A 14,932-nucleotide genomic window follows, 5' to 3' on the forward strand; every position below is an offset into this window, starting at 1 on the left:
TGGGACGGCTACACACATCAAAGTGCTCACAGTGCAGAAGCTCGCTCGTATATAATAGAGTAGTTATAGGACCAGGTGGAGTGGGGCACACATGGCCTACAAAAAGAATAGCAAATGCACATGCACACGTTGCCTTTATAGGCTTAGGTATGATGACTGAGTGCCAATTTAGCAAGTCAACATATGCTTGAGGCCTACACAGAACCATATAAGCATATAAAAACTTTTAATTGGTGTTTTTAATGTTTATTTTTAGAGAATGGCTTTCATGTTGGTAGTTGCCATTTCTGTGCTGGTTCTTAATGAATTTAGCCATTAGTAAGAAGAGTTATATTTACTAACATCAATAATTTAGTCAGCTAGAGGTGACAATTTATAATAAAGCAAAATGCTCCTTTAAAGTTGAACTGAGCTGCTATATTATTCAATCACATAATCTCTGAATGATTAAAATGTAAGCAGTCTATTCTTTTCTTTCCACACTTGAAGGGTCAACCCTGGACAGTTCTGTTTCCCAACAGTTTTACCCCACTACCTAATGATGTGATTGGTGATTATAAGTAACATAAAGAGATACCTTTGAAATTACAGTAAAATGAATTGGCAGACAAATACAATTCAATCTAAATTCACATGTTTTTATTAATTTAGCTGATGAAAGGCTGTTGGGATACTTTGGCTTTTCAAATACAGTTTTTACAAAAGCAAGACATGTTCTCTCTGTTTCTATTAACGTCATTTCTTTCCTTTTCCCCACATTTTCAAAATCATTCAGTTTCAGCATCAATACGTCATCCATACGGTTGCTTATTCAATTCGGGGTCATGAGCGGGATAGAGTCTATCACAGCTGCCATAGTGTCTACAGCAATAGACTCAGACAGGTGTACACACAGGGAAACTGCACTTAGAGACAAACAACCATTTGCACTCACATTCACACCTATGCTTAATTTAGAGTCACCAATTTAACAGCATGTCTTTAGACTCCAGACATAAAGGCACCGATGTCAATACTCTTTCCAATAATCTTGTTTAGCTTAACTCTTTTTCTTGTAAGTTGTCTTTGTAGTATGTCTTTAATATCTTACAAGTGTGGGTGGTGTAAGGGTCACAAAAATATGTGGAATGATTATAATAGTTAGAGTTGCTGAATTACAAGAAGCTTATCCCTGTAGAAATTAAAACTGTTAAAAGTCTAAGCAAATGTTTGTGTGGATGATATTTGAAAAAAATCACCCACATCCATTTTTTATATATATCTTCTATATTGTTTTAGATACTTTAATGCTTTTTCTTCTATAGCAACTATCTGTGTTTGAGTATTAGGTGCTTGCTATGTTTGTCCACTCTAATATTTTCTGTGTTATCAAAAGGTTTTTTTTTTTGTGAAGCCAATTTATACTTTTTTGCTTACTAAATGAAATGAGTATGATTCTGCATTTGAAACATTTTGTTGTATAAGTGTCCTGGATGTTTTAGAAAACAGTGGGCTAGGTTCCAAATTACCCACTGGGCATGGAGCGACAAAACAAGCTGTGCTCTGGAGAGAGCTTGTAATAGATTACAGTGATTCCCCTTGGACATGCTGTTGAGCAGGTGGTGCCTTAGCTGGTGCAACACACGGCAATGAATTTACCATTTCCTGCTCCACCATCTGACTATGAGTCGTACAGTCTGAAAACACATTTTTAATAACCAGAGAGGCAATTAAATAAATTCAAATAGAAGTCAGAGTCAACTATCTTTGCAGGTTATTTTTCTCATTAACCCAACACACACAAAGACACACACAAAGATGTATGAACAAATCAAAATACACAATGAATATATGTACATTTTTTAACGTTATGAGAGAGAAGGAGATTAAACTTGATTGTTGATATATGACAATTATAAAGGCCTAACTTACTGATTTACTATCCCTGGCATTATATCGAACATACCAAACAATAATAATGCCAAAATGATACTGACTTTAAATGTTAAAGGTATCCAGTGTGTGTGCTTTGACATTAAAAAGGAAAATAGTTTCCCCCCTCACAGTCCATTGGATAAAATCACTTATTTCTGGCCTTCAAAAACAGCTTTCAGCAAGAACACCTGACTATTTTTCTATTTTTGTAAAAATACACCCTCAGATGTGGTTAATCAGCTCAGGCAGGAAACTAAAATGTTCATATTTTCCCTAGCTTCTCTGACAATGAAGCATGAAAGCGATTTCCTGTGGGAGGCAATGCTGAATTTGATAAACTTGACTTAGTTGTTATTTCTTGAGGGATAAAGAAGGTGAAATTGTTTACTTTAGTATGAAAATGTGGGAAACTTTAAACAGGTGTTTCTTTTTCAGTGAAACTGAACAGATTCATATCTGGAATACTGTGCCCAAGGAGATGCTGACCAATCTTAGCAAAGCCTTTAAAGGTAAAGGGGGAAAAAAGTGCATTTTGCATTTAGTAAATGTGACATTTTATACCATTGCTAATTGGTGTATTCCACTATTGTTGCCAATCTCGTGACTGTTGAGAACAAAACATTTTACAGATCAAAAATTTCAGTTGATTGTTATTATTATTATTATTATCACCAAAGATTTTTAATCTATCAAGAGACATCGTTGCACAAACATTGCTATTTCAGTCCAGGAATGTAGTTTGCTTCCTTGGACAGTATCCACCATAATTAGTTCCTCAACAGAGCTGGTGCAACCTGGGGCTTAATGGGGAACAATCGATGCCAACGCAAACAGTGTGTTTTTCTTTGCGTATTGCTCCAACTGTCTGTTAGATGAGATTATCAAATCAGCTCAAATTTTGCATTTTATTATTTTGCTGTTCTGGATATGCCTATAAAAATATTTAGCAGCTAACAGGCTTGTTATACTGTAACCCACACATACAAGCTTAGCGACATACACACAAAGTAGATTTGAGAGTAGAAGATGAAATATGCAAACACTATTGCTTTCTCTCTCTCTCAACCTGCTGTCAGGGGTTAGACATATAATTGTGTTTGTGGCAAAGCACGTCTACACAGAAATATTCCACCTACACATACTTTGAAACTCATTTATTTTCTACGGCCATCTGCAAGTACTCCACAATGAACCAAGTGAATCATTCTGTTTGTAGGCATATAACTTTTCCTGTGAATTGCAAAAGTCTTTCAACTTGAAAATGTTTTTGGTACCAAGCACCTTGTCACTGTCGCATACAGTACACACTATACCACTGACAAATCGAAGGGCAAAAAATAATTTGTAAAATAAATATTTGTAGGGAATTAATGTCAGTGAAGAAAAAAAGTCTAAGATTGGAAATGATGTAGATGGAAATCTTTAGTTGTCCTTTGTGATTTATATGTGATGTCATGGAATAGCTGGAATAGTAAGTAAAAATAGGAATCTATTCTAGTTCATATGTTGGAAGTGGAAATAATAAAGTAAATGTTAAGCCTGTGTCAAATAAAGTGAAGACCACTACCTGAATAGTTTGTGTGCCATCACCCATTTTTTGCTGTTTATCTGGGTCCGGGTCACTGAAGCAGCAGTCTAAGCAAAGATGCTCAGACCTCCCCCTCCTTAGCCACATCTTTCACCTCATCCTGGGGGACATGAAGGCATCCCAAGCTGAGATACGTCTCCAGCATGTCTCGGGTTTGCCCCCAGGGCCTCCTCCCGGTAGGACATGCCTAAAACACTTCACCTAGGAGCTGCCCAGGAGGCATCCTCGTCAGATGGCTGAACCACCTCAATTGGCTCTTTTCAATGTGGAGGAGTAGCAGCTCCACTCTGAGCTTCTCCCAGATGACCGAGCTCCTTCTAAGTGAGACCACAGACACCCTATGGAAGGCATTCATTTCTGCTGCATGAATCCACAATCTCATTCTTTTGGTGACTACCCTCAGCACTTAGCCATAAGGTGAATGTAGAAACATAGACTGACAGTTGGATTTCATACTGAGCTCTTCACTAGAACACACTGGCACAGTATCACTCATCATTGCTGATGATTGATACATCACATCAATCCGTCTGTAAGTCTCTAACTCCACTTTCCACACACTCATAAACCAGACCCCTGAGATGCTCCTCCCTGACCCAGAGTAGACCCTCTACCCTGTTCTCACCAGAAATGATGGCCTCAGACTTGGTTGTGCTAATTCTTATTCCTATTGCTTAACACAAAACATCCAATTGTGAGCTGGTGGCTACCTGATGAAGCAAGGACAACCACATCACAAAAAGCAGAACTGGTGATAAAGGACAGCCCTGGTGCTGTCCAAGTGCCATGGGAATTAAGTCTGACTTACAGTTGCCAGTTTGAACCAAACATGAATTGCTGTTGTACAGAGTCCATAACAAATGGCCAACATATCGACCATCTCTTCCTTCTGTAATTATTGGAAACGTAAGATCTTTGCCCAATAAGATGGATGAGCTCATGTCGCTAACCTGGTCACAGAGGGAGTACCGGCAATGTAGCATCATGATGCTAACGGAGTCGTGGCTAACATCGCTAACTCCGGACACAAGCGTGACACTACCGGGATTCCAGCTGCTGCGAGCGGACAGGACCAGAGACAGCGGTAAGAGGAAAGGAGGGGGACTGGCAGTTTTTGTGAACGACAGATGGTGTAACCCTGGGCACATCACTGTAAAAGAGCAACTCTGCAGCAGAGACATTGAGCTGTTAGCCGTTAGCATGCGTCCGTACTACCTGCCCCGGGAGTTCTCGCATGTTATCGCGATAACAGCGTATGTCCCCCCCTCGGCCAACGCGGATGCAGCCTGTGACTCTCTCCACTCTGTGGTCAGCAGACTGCAAACACAATCACCGAGAGCCCTTCTCATAATATCAGGGGACTTCAATCATGCCTCACTGGACTCCACACTGCCCACCTTCACCCAGTATGTGACCTGCCCAACCAGAGTCAATAAAACACTGGACTTACTGTATGCCAATGCAGAAGAGGCATACAGTTCATCACCTCTCCCTCCCCTGGGCAGATCTGATCACAACCTGGTGCACCTTGTCCCTGTGTATGAGCCCTTAGTGCGCAGGGAGCCACCAGCCACCCGCACAGTACAGAGATGGTCAGAGGAGAGCGAGGAGGCTCTTAAGGATTGTTTTGAGTCGACTGTGTGGGAGGTGATTTGTGATGACCACGGTGAGGACATCGACAGCCTTACTACATGCATTACTGACTATATAAACTTCTGTGTGGATAACACTGTACCTACTAGGACTGTACGGTGTTTCTCCAACAACAAACCTTGGATTACCCCAGAAATTAAAACTGTCCTCAAGCAGAAGAGGAGGGCCTTCAAATCCAGAGACAAAGAGGAGTTGAAAAGGGTGCAGAGAGAGCTGAGGGGACTGATAAGGAATGGGAAGGAGAGCTACAGGCAGAAGATGGAGAACCAGCTTCAACAAAACAACGTTGGTGAAGTCTGGAGAGGCCTCAGAACCATCTCGGGCCACAAACAGCAGAACTCTCTGCCTGGGAGGGATGTGAGATGGGCAAATGAACTGAATCATTTCTTCAACAGATTTGACTCAGCCATGAGGCAGTCTGCAACATCGGCTGCAGACTCACCCACCCCCACTGCTGCTGTTCCACCTCAGACACTTCACACCTCCTCTATTCACCCTGCTCACTCCCCCCCACCCCCAACAACAGCATCCAATACACACTCAACACAAGGCTCCAGCCTGTCTCTCTCAACCACCCAGGTTAGGAGGGAACTGAGGAGGATTAATGGCAAGAAGGCAGCGGGTCCAGATGGCATCAGCTCGAGGGTCGTCAGGTCCTGCGCGGACCAACTGTGTGGGGTGATGGAGCACCTCTTCAACCTGAGCCTGAGGTTGGGAAGAGTCCCACAGCTCTGGAAAACCTCCTGTGTTGTACCAGTGCCAAAGACTTCACGCCCCAAGGACCTCAACAGCTACAGGCCGGTGGCTCTGACATCCCACCTGATGAAGACCCTGGAGCGGTTGGTCCTGGCTCAGCTTCGGCGCCTAATAAGCTCATCACTGGACCCACTTCAGTTTGCCTACCAGCCTGGCATTGGAGCGGATGATGCCGTCATTCACCTCCTACATCGTTCCCTCGCTCACCTGGAGACCGCTGGAAGCACTGTGAGAATCATGTTCTTTGATTTCTCCAGTGCCTTCAACACCATTCTTCCCTCGGTTCTAAAGGACAAGCTGGTGAACTCTGGAGTGGACCATCACCTGGATCCTGGACTACCTCACCGACCGACCACAGTATGTGAGGACTCAGGGCTGTGTGTCGGACAGGGTCGTCTGCAGTACGGGGGCCCCACAGGGAACGGTTCTGGCTCCGTTCCTCTTCACCATCTACACTGCAGACTTCTCCCACAATTCCACCCAGTGCTTCCTGCAGAAGTTCTCTGATGACTCTGCAATAGTCGGCCTCATCACTGATGGGGACGACAAGGAGTACAGAGGTCTGACCCAAGACTTTGTGGACTGGTGCCAGCTGAACTACCTCCAGATCAACGCCAGTAAAACCAAGGAACTGGTGGTAGACTTCCGCAGGCACAAGCATTCTCCACTGCAACCACTAAACATCCAAGGTATGGACATTGAGGCTGTGGACAGCTACAGGTACCTTGGTGTTCATCTGAACAATAGACTGGACTGGACTCATAACTCAGACGCCCTCTACAGGAAAGGGCAGAGCAGGCTGTACCTGCTGCGGAGACTCAGGTCGTTTGGAGTGGAGGGCCCACTCCTGAAGAAATTCTATGACTCTGTTGTGGCTTCTGCTATCTTTTATGGTGTGGTCTGCTGGGGCGGCAGCATCTCTGCTGGGGACAGGAAGAGACTGAACAGGGTGATCCGAAGGGCCAGCTCTGTTCTAGGATGCCCTCTGGACCCAGTGGAGGTGGTGAGTGACAGGAGAACGGCGGCTAAGCTGTCATCCCTGATGGACAACATCTCCCACCCCATGCAGCAGACTGTGACAGCACTGAGCAGCTCCTTCAGTGGGAGACTGCGGCACCCACGGTGTGGGACGGAGAGATTTCGCAGGTCTTTCCTCCCCACTGCTGTCAGACTCCATAATAAAGACTTTAACTGATCAAGCACACACATCCATACATATGCAATAATACTAAGTGCAATAATCCTTTCTGTCATCGTTGTATTTTTACTCAGTTGTATATAGTATTTGTATTTGTATTCTATTTTTATCTTATTGTATATTTATTTTATTTTATTCTACTGTATATAGTATTTTATTTTATTCTATTCTGTACAGTTGTGTACTGTATTTATTCTTATTGTATTCTAATTTTTGCGTCATAACTTTTGCACTGTCCACTTCCTGCTGTGACAAAACAAATTTCCCACGTGTGGGACTAATAAAGGTTATCTTATCTTATCTTATCTTATCTTATCTTATCTTATCTTATCTTATCTTATCTTATCTTATCTTATCTTATCTTATAACAAAAAGCACCTGTGAGGTGCTTTGGAAGCACCTCACAGGGTGCATGTTTATCCCTTCTCTTTGTCTACAAAGCAGATGTGGAGTGGTTGGGGAGACTTAAAATGCACTACTAAGTATCTGGTGTTCCATGATTAGAATGAAAGTTACTTCCTCCTGGATCTGGTGATGTCCATAGGCTGTCATTGCAAGCAAAGGGTTTTCTGAAATTAATGAACTTTTGAGCCCCTGAAATAAACCGACTGTGTAAAGCTGAAAGTCTGCACTTCAACTGTATTTGAGTTGTTTCATTTAAAATTCATTGTGCTAACGTACAGAACCAAAATTTGAAAAAAAGTTATCTCTGTCCAAATATTTATGGACCTAATATCTATATTTGGGTGCATTAATTCCCCCAGCATCCAATATCCTCCTTAAGCATGTCATCCAACTCATCACCACGTGGTGATCAGTTGAAAACTCTGCTAATTATTTCATGGCTGTGGCTGCAAGACATGCAGCCACAGATCAGATTATATGGTTACAAAATAATCGATAACTGACCTGTGACATAAGGTTTACTTTTACTTTTAACTTATGAATACACTTATGTTCAGCCATGGTATTTATTATGAACAGTTATAAGTACAGAGTCCAGAACATTAGTACAGAACACCACTTGGGTTTAGATCGGGCAGACATTTCCTCCGAGTCAAGCCCCTCCAGGTCTCTATATATCAGTGTTAATGTGAAAGCTGATGTCCCCCAGTAGGGTAACTAGGGCAGCTTCCGGCACCCCACCCATGGATTTCATAAAGGATCTAAATTGTTGTTTGGTCCATAAGGAAATACAGCAGTCAGGACATGCTCCCTGATCAAAACAACCTTGTCATAAATCAGTGCTGCTGTACATTTTTTCATGATTGATATGAACTTCTGGACCCAGTAATACTTTCCACAGACCCACTGGTCCCAGAATGGATTATTTTAGATAAACATTTGGACACATATTACAAGTAATATGAATGTTTTACGATTTCAGACAAGTTTTAGTGCCTCGCTGGGCATTAACAGAGATCAAACAAGGAAAGACCAGCTGACAAAAATTACACTGAAAAAGTAATGAATGCAAACATGCAGGCTGATATTTAGTTTGATTGAATATCATGTTCACTTATCTTTCAGCAAGTCATACATTTTTATCTAGATAATGAAAACAGCTATCTCCACTTACATGATGGTGCACTTTTTTTCTTATTAATGCTATACTTGACAAGGCATTGTAACGGGTGCAGTATACATGTTTTCTCTTTTTTAACAGTTAAGTGTTTTATTTTCAGCAGTAAGAAAATTCAGTTGGGAAAGCAGTAACAAAAACATTGCGTGAGCTCGAATTGTAGCTGTAAAAGGTTCTAAAGTTAAAATAGAAGTGTCACCATGTTAAGCTTGCTGCCCCGGTTCTTCTTCAGGGGTCACACCATTTCTCCTTGGCCTATTAGCACATCTATTCAAGGTTCTTTTCATATAACACTGTATTATTTTCCTTCCTAACTGTTTCTGTGCACAACAGAAAGCACTACATCATCCAACTGTAAAGCATCCAAAGGGGATTAATAGGAGTCTTTGTGTCTCAAATTAAAATGTAAAGGCAAAAAAGTTAAATAAAAGAGGAAAAAGAGGAAACTATAAACTATTCTGTTATTTGTATTACTTCTTAATTTCAAGTGCTATATACATTTGATAGGGTTAAAAGGGACTAATGAATGGGAAGGTTTCTTATTGAAATGATACTTTTACCAGGCTTTAATAACTGTGAATTGGTAGGATATAAACTATATAGCTATAACCTTTTGCAAATGTTTAGAAATTGGACTTGATCAAGAGAAAATAATGCTTTTGTTCTGAGAGCAGAATCTATATGTGGGCTATAATTGTTTTTGGACCGTGTATTTCTGTAGCTGTAGTTAATCTACAGGGAGTGCAGAATTATTAGGCAAATGAGTATTTTGTCCACATCATCCTCTTCATGCATGTTGTCTTACTCCAAGCTGTATAGGCTCGAAAGCCTACTACCAATTAAGCATATTAGGTGATGTGCATCTCTGTAATGAGAAGGGGTGTGGTCTAATGACATCAACACCCTATATCAGGTGTGCATAATTATTAGGCAACGTCCTTTCCTTTGGCAAAATGCTGGGCATCCTCTGCACACGGCCATAAACAATCAGAAGAGTCTGTTCAGTGACAGGTTGCTTCTCCCCAAGACAAGAACTAACAGACTTAAAAACTCCTTTGTCCCACTCGCCATCAAACTGTTTAACTCCTCTCTGGAGGGGAGAGGGAGGGGAAACAGGAGGACAAAGGAGGGGGGAACAACTAAGCTGTAGTGCCTCTTCACCTCACTGTACAATACCTTGTGCAATACTTTTTGTAAATAGTCAACAGTGCAATAGACTCAATACTTGAAATGTGCAATTCACTTGTATTTTTATTTTTTATTCCTATTTATTCTATTTATCCCCTTTGTATATTTTATTTATATTTGTCTCTGTATTTATATATGTGTGTGTGTGTGTGTGTGTGTGTGTGTGTGTGTGTGTGTATGTATATATATATATATATATATATATATATATATATATATATATATATATATATATATATATATATATATATATATATATATATATATATATAACAATTCTGTAACTGTAACTTCGGTCGTTGCTGTGCTTTTTGGAAGTCGAATTTCCCAGAGGAACCCACCCGAGGGATTAATAAAGTTCTATCTTCATCTTCTTCTTCTTCTTAAATGGGTCAAAAGAAGGACTTGACAGGCTCAGAAAAGTCAAAAATAGTGAGATATCTTGCAGAGGGATGCAGCAGTCTCAAAATTGCAAAGCTTCTGAAGCGTGATCATCGAACAATCAAGCGTTTCATTCAAAATAGTCAACAGGGTCGCAAGAAGCGTGTGGAAAAACCAAGGCGCAAAATAACTGCCCATGAACTGAGAAAAGTCAAGCGTGCAGCTGCCAAGATGCCACTTGCCACCAGTTTGGCCATATTTCAGAGCTGCAACATCACTGGAGTGCCCAAAAGCACAAGGTGTGCAATACTCAGAGACATGGCCAAGGTAAGAAAGGCTGAAAGACGACCACCACTGAACAAGACACACAAGCTGAAACGTCAAGACTGGGCCAAGAAATATCTCAAGACTGGTTTTTCTAAGGTTTTATGGACTGATGAAATGAGAGTGAGTCTTGATGGGCCAGATGGACGGGCCTGTGGCTGGATTGGTAAAGGGCAGAGAGCTCCAGTCCGACTCAGACGCCAGCAAGGTGGAGGTGGAGTACTGGTTTGGGCTGGTATCATCAAAGATGAGCTTGTGGGGCCTTTTCGGGTTGAGGATGGAGTCAAGCTCAACTCCCAGTCCTACTGCCAGTTTCTGGAAGACACCTTCTTCAAGCAGTGGTACAGGAAGAAGTCTGCATCCTTCAAGAAAAACATGATTTCCATGCAGGACAATGCTCCATCACACGCGTCCAAGTACTCCACAGCGTGGCTGGCAAGACAGGGTATAAAAGAAGAAAAACTAATGACATGGCCTCCTTGTTCACCTGATCTGAACCCCATTGAGAACCTGTGGTCCATCATCAAATGTGAGATTTACAAGGAGGGAAAACAGTACACCTCTCTGAACAGTGTCTGGGAGGCTGTGGTTGCTGCTGCACGCAATGTTGATGGTGAACAGATCAAAACACTGACAGAATCCATGGATGGCAGGTTTTTGAGTGTCCTTGCAAAGAAAGGTGGCTATATTGGTCGCTGATTTGTTTTTGTTTTGTTTTTGAATGTCAGAAATGTATATTGGTGAATGTGGAGATGCTATATTGGTTTCACTGGTAAAAATAAATAATTGAAATGGGTATATATTTGTTTTTTGTTAAGTTGCCTAATAATTATGCACAGTAATAGTCATCTGCACACACAGATATCCCCCTAAAATAGCTAAAACTAAAAACAAACTAAAAACTACTTCCAAAAACATTCAGCTTTGATATTAATGAGTTTTTTGGGTTCATTGAGAACATGGTTGTTGTTCAATAATAAAATTATTCCTCAAAAATACAACTTGCCTAATAATTCTGCACTCCCTGTATCTTACACCTGGCCACCATATAGAAAACCTTCAAATATTGTTGCCTTAAGAAAGTGTAGTTTTTTTGTTTGGTTGGGTTTTCGCCCAATGGAAATTTAATCACACCTGCATAAGAAGGCCCAGATCCCTGTTATAATCTATTATAACTAGTGCTGTCAATAGATTAAAAAAAATTAACTAACTAATCTCACAATTTTCTGTTATTAATTGCGATTAATCTCAATTACTTTATTAATAGCCTGGCTCCAATTACATTTTTTTTATTCTTTATATTTTAAGATTGTAACAGACATTTATGCAACACAATGAAGTAAATGCAGAATAAACACAAAGAATGTATGCTGAAATTCAAAGAGAATTTTAATAGTTTTCATCAATCTTTAACACAGTGAAAACTTACAAAAAACCTTTAAGGCCATCAACAGTGACTGAACCCAGGCCTACAGGTTAAAGTGAATATCATAACAATAAAGGGTGCACAAAACTCAGTATTTAAAACACAAAAAGACACAGCTGAAAACCCAGAATGTTGAACATTTTTCACTTCAAAGGAGCAATCTGGATTAGTCCTTCTTTGCACTCAGCCAGTTACTGAGGCAGACTATTCTGTTTACATTGTCTGATGACAAAGAAGCACGCTTCTTTTGAATGATGTGACCTGAGAGTGAGAATAATCTCTCACAAGGCACTGTGGTTGCAGGGGTTGACAGGTACTTGCGTGCAATAGGTGCCAGCCTGGCATGTGCTCCTTCTCTCTTTAACCACCACTGTAGTGGACACTCTCCTATGTCAATTTTGGGCTCTGCTTTGTACAGATTCAGACAGCAGTCTATAGCATCTTCCTCTTCCTCTGTATCTGAATCAGGAGAACCCAGCAAGCAGATGGACATCTTGCTCTTCTTTGGTGAGGGTTCCTCTGTTGTCTGAGCAGATGGTTGGTGTGCATCCGTCTCTGACATCAGAAGGTCATGTACTGATGCCCACACCTCTCTTCTTTCATCTTTGGAAAGGCATTTAAGATCTTTAAACCTGGGATCAAGGGCAGTAGCGATCTTCAGCCATGTGAGATTGCTGCTGTCCCTCCGCTGAGCTAGGTCTGTGGTAAAAATCTTCTTAAACCTCAAAACGTAGACTGGGTCATCATCTGAGGGCTCCATAATCCTGAACAAATGACACAAGGCTGGCAACACCATGGAACAAGAGACATACCGCTCTCCTCCCAGCAGTTCGGTAACATATCTGCAATAGAAAGATCAAGTCTGTATTTTTCTATTAATCACACAGAGACAAACATAAAAACTACATATGAAAATACACAGAGAGGTGGAGGTGGAGAACATACTTGAAAACAAAGCTAGAATGCAAAGATAGACACACAATCATGAGAAACAAAATGTATTTACCTGCAAGGTTCCAGTAGTTCCTCCAGCTTTTGCAGTCTGTCAAGCTCCTGGTCAGTCAACATAGTCACCTTGCTGTTTTGTTGAGTCAGGATGGTGGTCAGCCCAAATTTGTTTCTCTGGATCCGCTTGATCATCTCTAGGGTGGAGTTCCATCTTGTTGGAACGTCCTGAACAAGCGGTTCTGTTTGATGTCCATGTGCAGCTTGCTGTGCCTTTAATTCCTGAGCGTTTGCTGGACTATGCTTAAAATGTCCAACAATCTTGCGACATTTGGCCAGAGCCCTTTCAAATGCGCTGTCATTAAGAGAAACTGTGACCGTTCTTTGCAGAATGTGGGCCATGCAGGGCATGTGTTCAAATGGAAGTAGTCTGGCGGCTGCAACCATGTTACGAGCACTGTCGGTGCCAAGCGTGGTTACCTTGTCCTTGATTTTCCATTTGTTTGCAACATTCAGAAAATGGTCAGCACACGCCTCAGCATAGTGTCTCTCTTCAGTTTTACTCACTGTTAGTGCAAACGATTGCATAGTCCAGTCGTTATCAATAAAATGCGCCATGACCCCCAAGTAATTATCGTTGTTCACCGAAGTCCAGTGGTCTCCGGTGAGAGCGACATTCCTTACTTGCACAAGCTTGCTGGACTGCTGAGCCCTCTGGTCCCCATACAAAGTGTGCAGTCTCGACACAATGGTTCCTCTCGAGGGCAGATTGTAACACTCATCTCCTGATGCAGCACGAATGACTTCTCTCAGTCCATCATCTTCTACTATGCTAACTGGTCGGCAGTTTTTAGCTATCCAAACAACCAAGGAATTGGTTACCTTTTCTCTCACATTTTTTGTTATTCGTCCACAAGCACCATACTCCTGAAGCGTAGACTGGCGAGGTCCCGTAGAGGTGGATTCAGTTGGGTGTTTTGCTCTCAGGTGATACGCCAGTGATGAACTGCTTCTGTGGTACTTGAATTCAGCTTTGCAAATTGTGCATCTTACTCTCGTTTTGTCCAACAAGCCATCAGGCAACTTCTTAAAGAGAAACTTTCCACCCAAAAGTCCGCCCTCGTCCATGCTTGCGTGTGTTAGCTAGTGTTAGCTAGATAGTAGCATGGTGTCACTTCTTCTTCTAATCATTTCTGTCAGGCCAAACGCCAGCATAGCACACTGTTGCCCCCTCCTCCAGAGGTGCTCATGAATTTAAAGGTCTTAGATTACAGGAAATTAATAAAAAAACAAAATCAGCGTTAAATTTTTTTAATGCATTAAACATTTCGCGTTGATCTTAACAATTAACGCGATAATTTTGACAGCACTAATTATAACATTAACGTAACTTATGTGGCAGTGACCATAACGCCACCAAAGGTTCCAGGTGCATAATGGTAACAGCATTGGCAGCAAAGTCACTGTAACAGATGAGCCACACAGTGTATTTATTTATTTATATATATATATTTTACAGGTGTGAATAAAACAAGACAAAGAAATACAGTGACACGTCAATTTAAACATTTGATATGATTTCTGTGTACTATTTTAAATAAAATATCGAGTTATTAGATCAAGTCCTTAAATTCTATTTTTCTTTTGCTCTTACAGCATCCCATTTTCTCCAGAGCTGGGTTTATACATAGTTCTCTTCATGATAGTTGTCTTGTGGTTTGGTCTTTTATGGTCTGCCGTATCCTAGTAGTTTGAAAAACCTGCATTAGAACTCCTGCAATGACTTTTCAGAGACAAAATATAACTTCTTGATTGTCAGAAATATGCAAATACGTAACAAAAATGGTGTAGTTCACTTCATCCCGTCAGCAAGACCAAGGAGCTGGTGGTGGACTTCAGAAGGGGTCAGCACAGAGACTACAAGCCCATTATCATCAATGGAGCTCCAGTGGAGAGGGTGCAGTCCTTCAAGTATCT

The 14,932-nt window shown here is 41.3% G+C and overlaps 1 protein-coding gene across 2 annotated transcripts; it reads right to left on the minus strand.

Annotated features, from left to right (window-relative positions):
* Positions 1 to 12,091: 12,091 nt before the first annotated feature.
* LOC146666151 (E3 SUMO-protein ligase ZBED1-like) lies at positions 12,092 to 14,142 on the minus strand. 2 transcript variants are annotated; one of them, XM_085411307.1, is made up of 3 exons: positions 13,631 to 14,142; positions 13,017 to 13,441; positions 12,092 to 12,852 (listed from the first exon to the last, which is right to left on the minus strand). In XM_085411307.1, the coding sequence occupies exons 1-3, from the start codon at positions 14,081 to 14,083 to the stop codon at positions 12,177 to 12,179; spliced, it is 1,554 nt and encodes a 517-aa protein (XP_085267433.1). In that variant the 5' UTR covers positions 14,084 to 14,142; the 3' UTR covers positions 12,092 to 12,176. The 2 variants fall into 2 exon arrangements, with proteins under 2 accessions (XP_085267433.1, XP_085267432.1); XM_085411306.1 differs by having other exon boundaries at positions 13,017 to 14,142.
* Positions 14,143 to 14,932: the final 790 nt, after the last annotated feature.

This window comes from Rhamphochromis longiceps, linkage group LG7, assembly GCF_057381845.1.
Source record: "Rhamphochromis longiceps isolate RC_006_pf linkage group LG7, R_longiceps_female_GT1.1, whole genome shotgun sequence".
Lineage (NCBI taxonomy): Eukaryota > Metazoa > Chordata > Actinopteri > Cichliformes > Cichlidae > Rhamphochromis > Rhamphochromis longiceps.

Excerpts from the sequence above, each read along its gene's own strand:
- LOC146666151 (XM_085411306.1), bottom strand. The coding sequence starts at position 14,083 with ATGGACGAGGGCGGACTTTTGGGTGGAAAGTTTCTCTTTAAGAAGTTG. Across the intron at positions 12,853-13,016 it reads GAACTACTGGAACCTTGCAG|ATATGTTACCGAACTGCTGG; the intron begins GTAAATACATTT and ends TTTCTATTGCAG.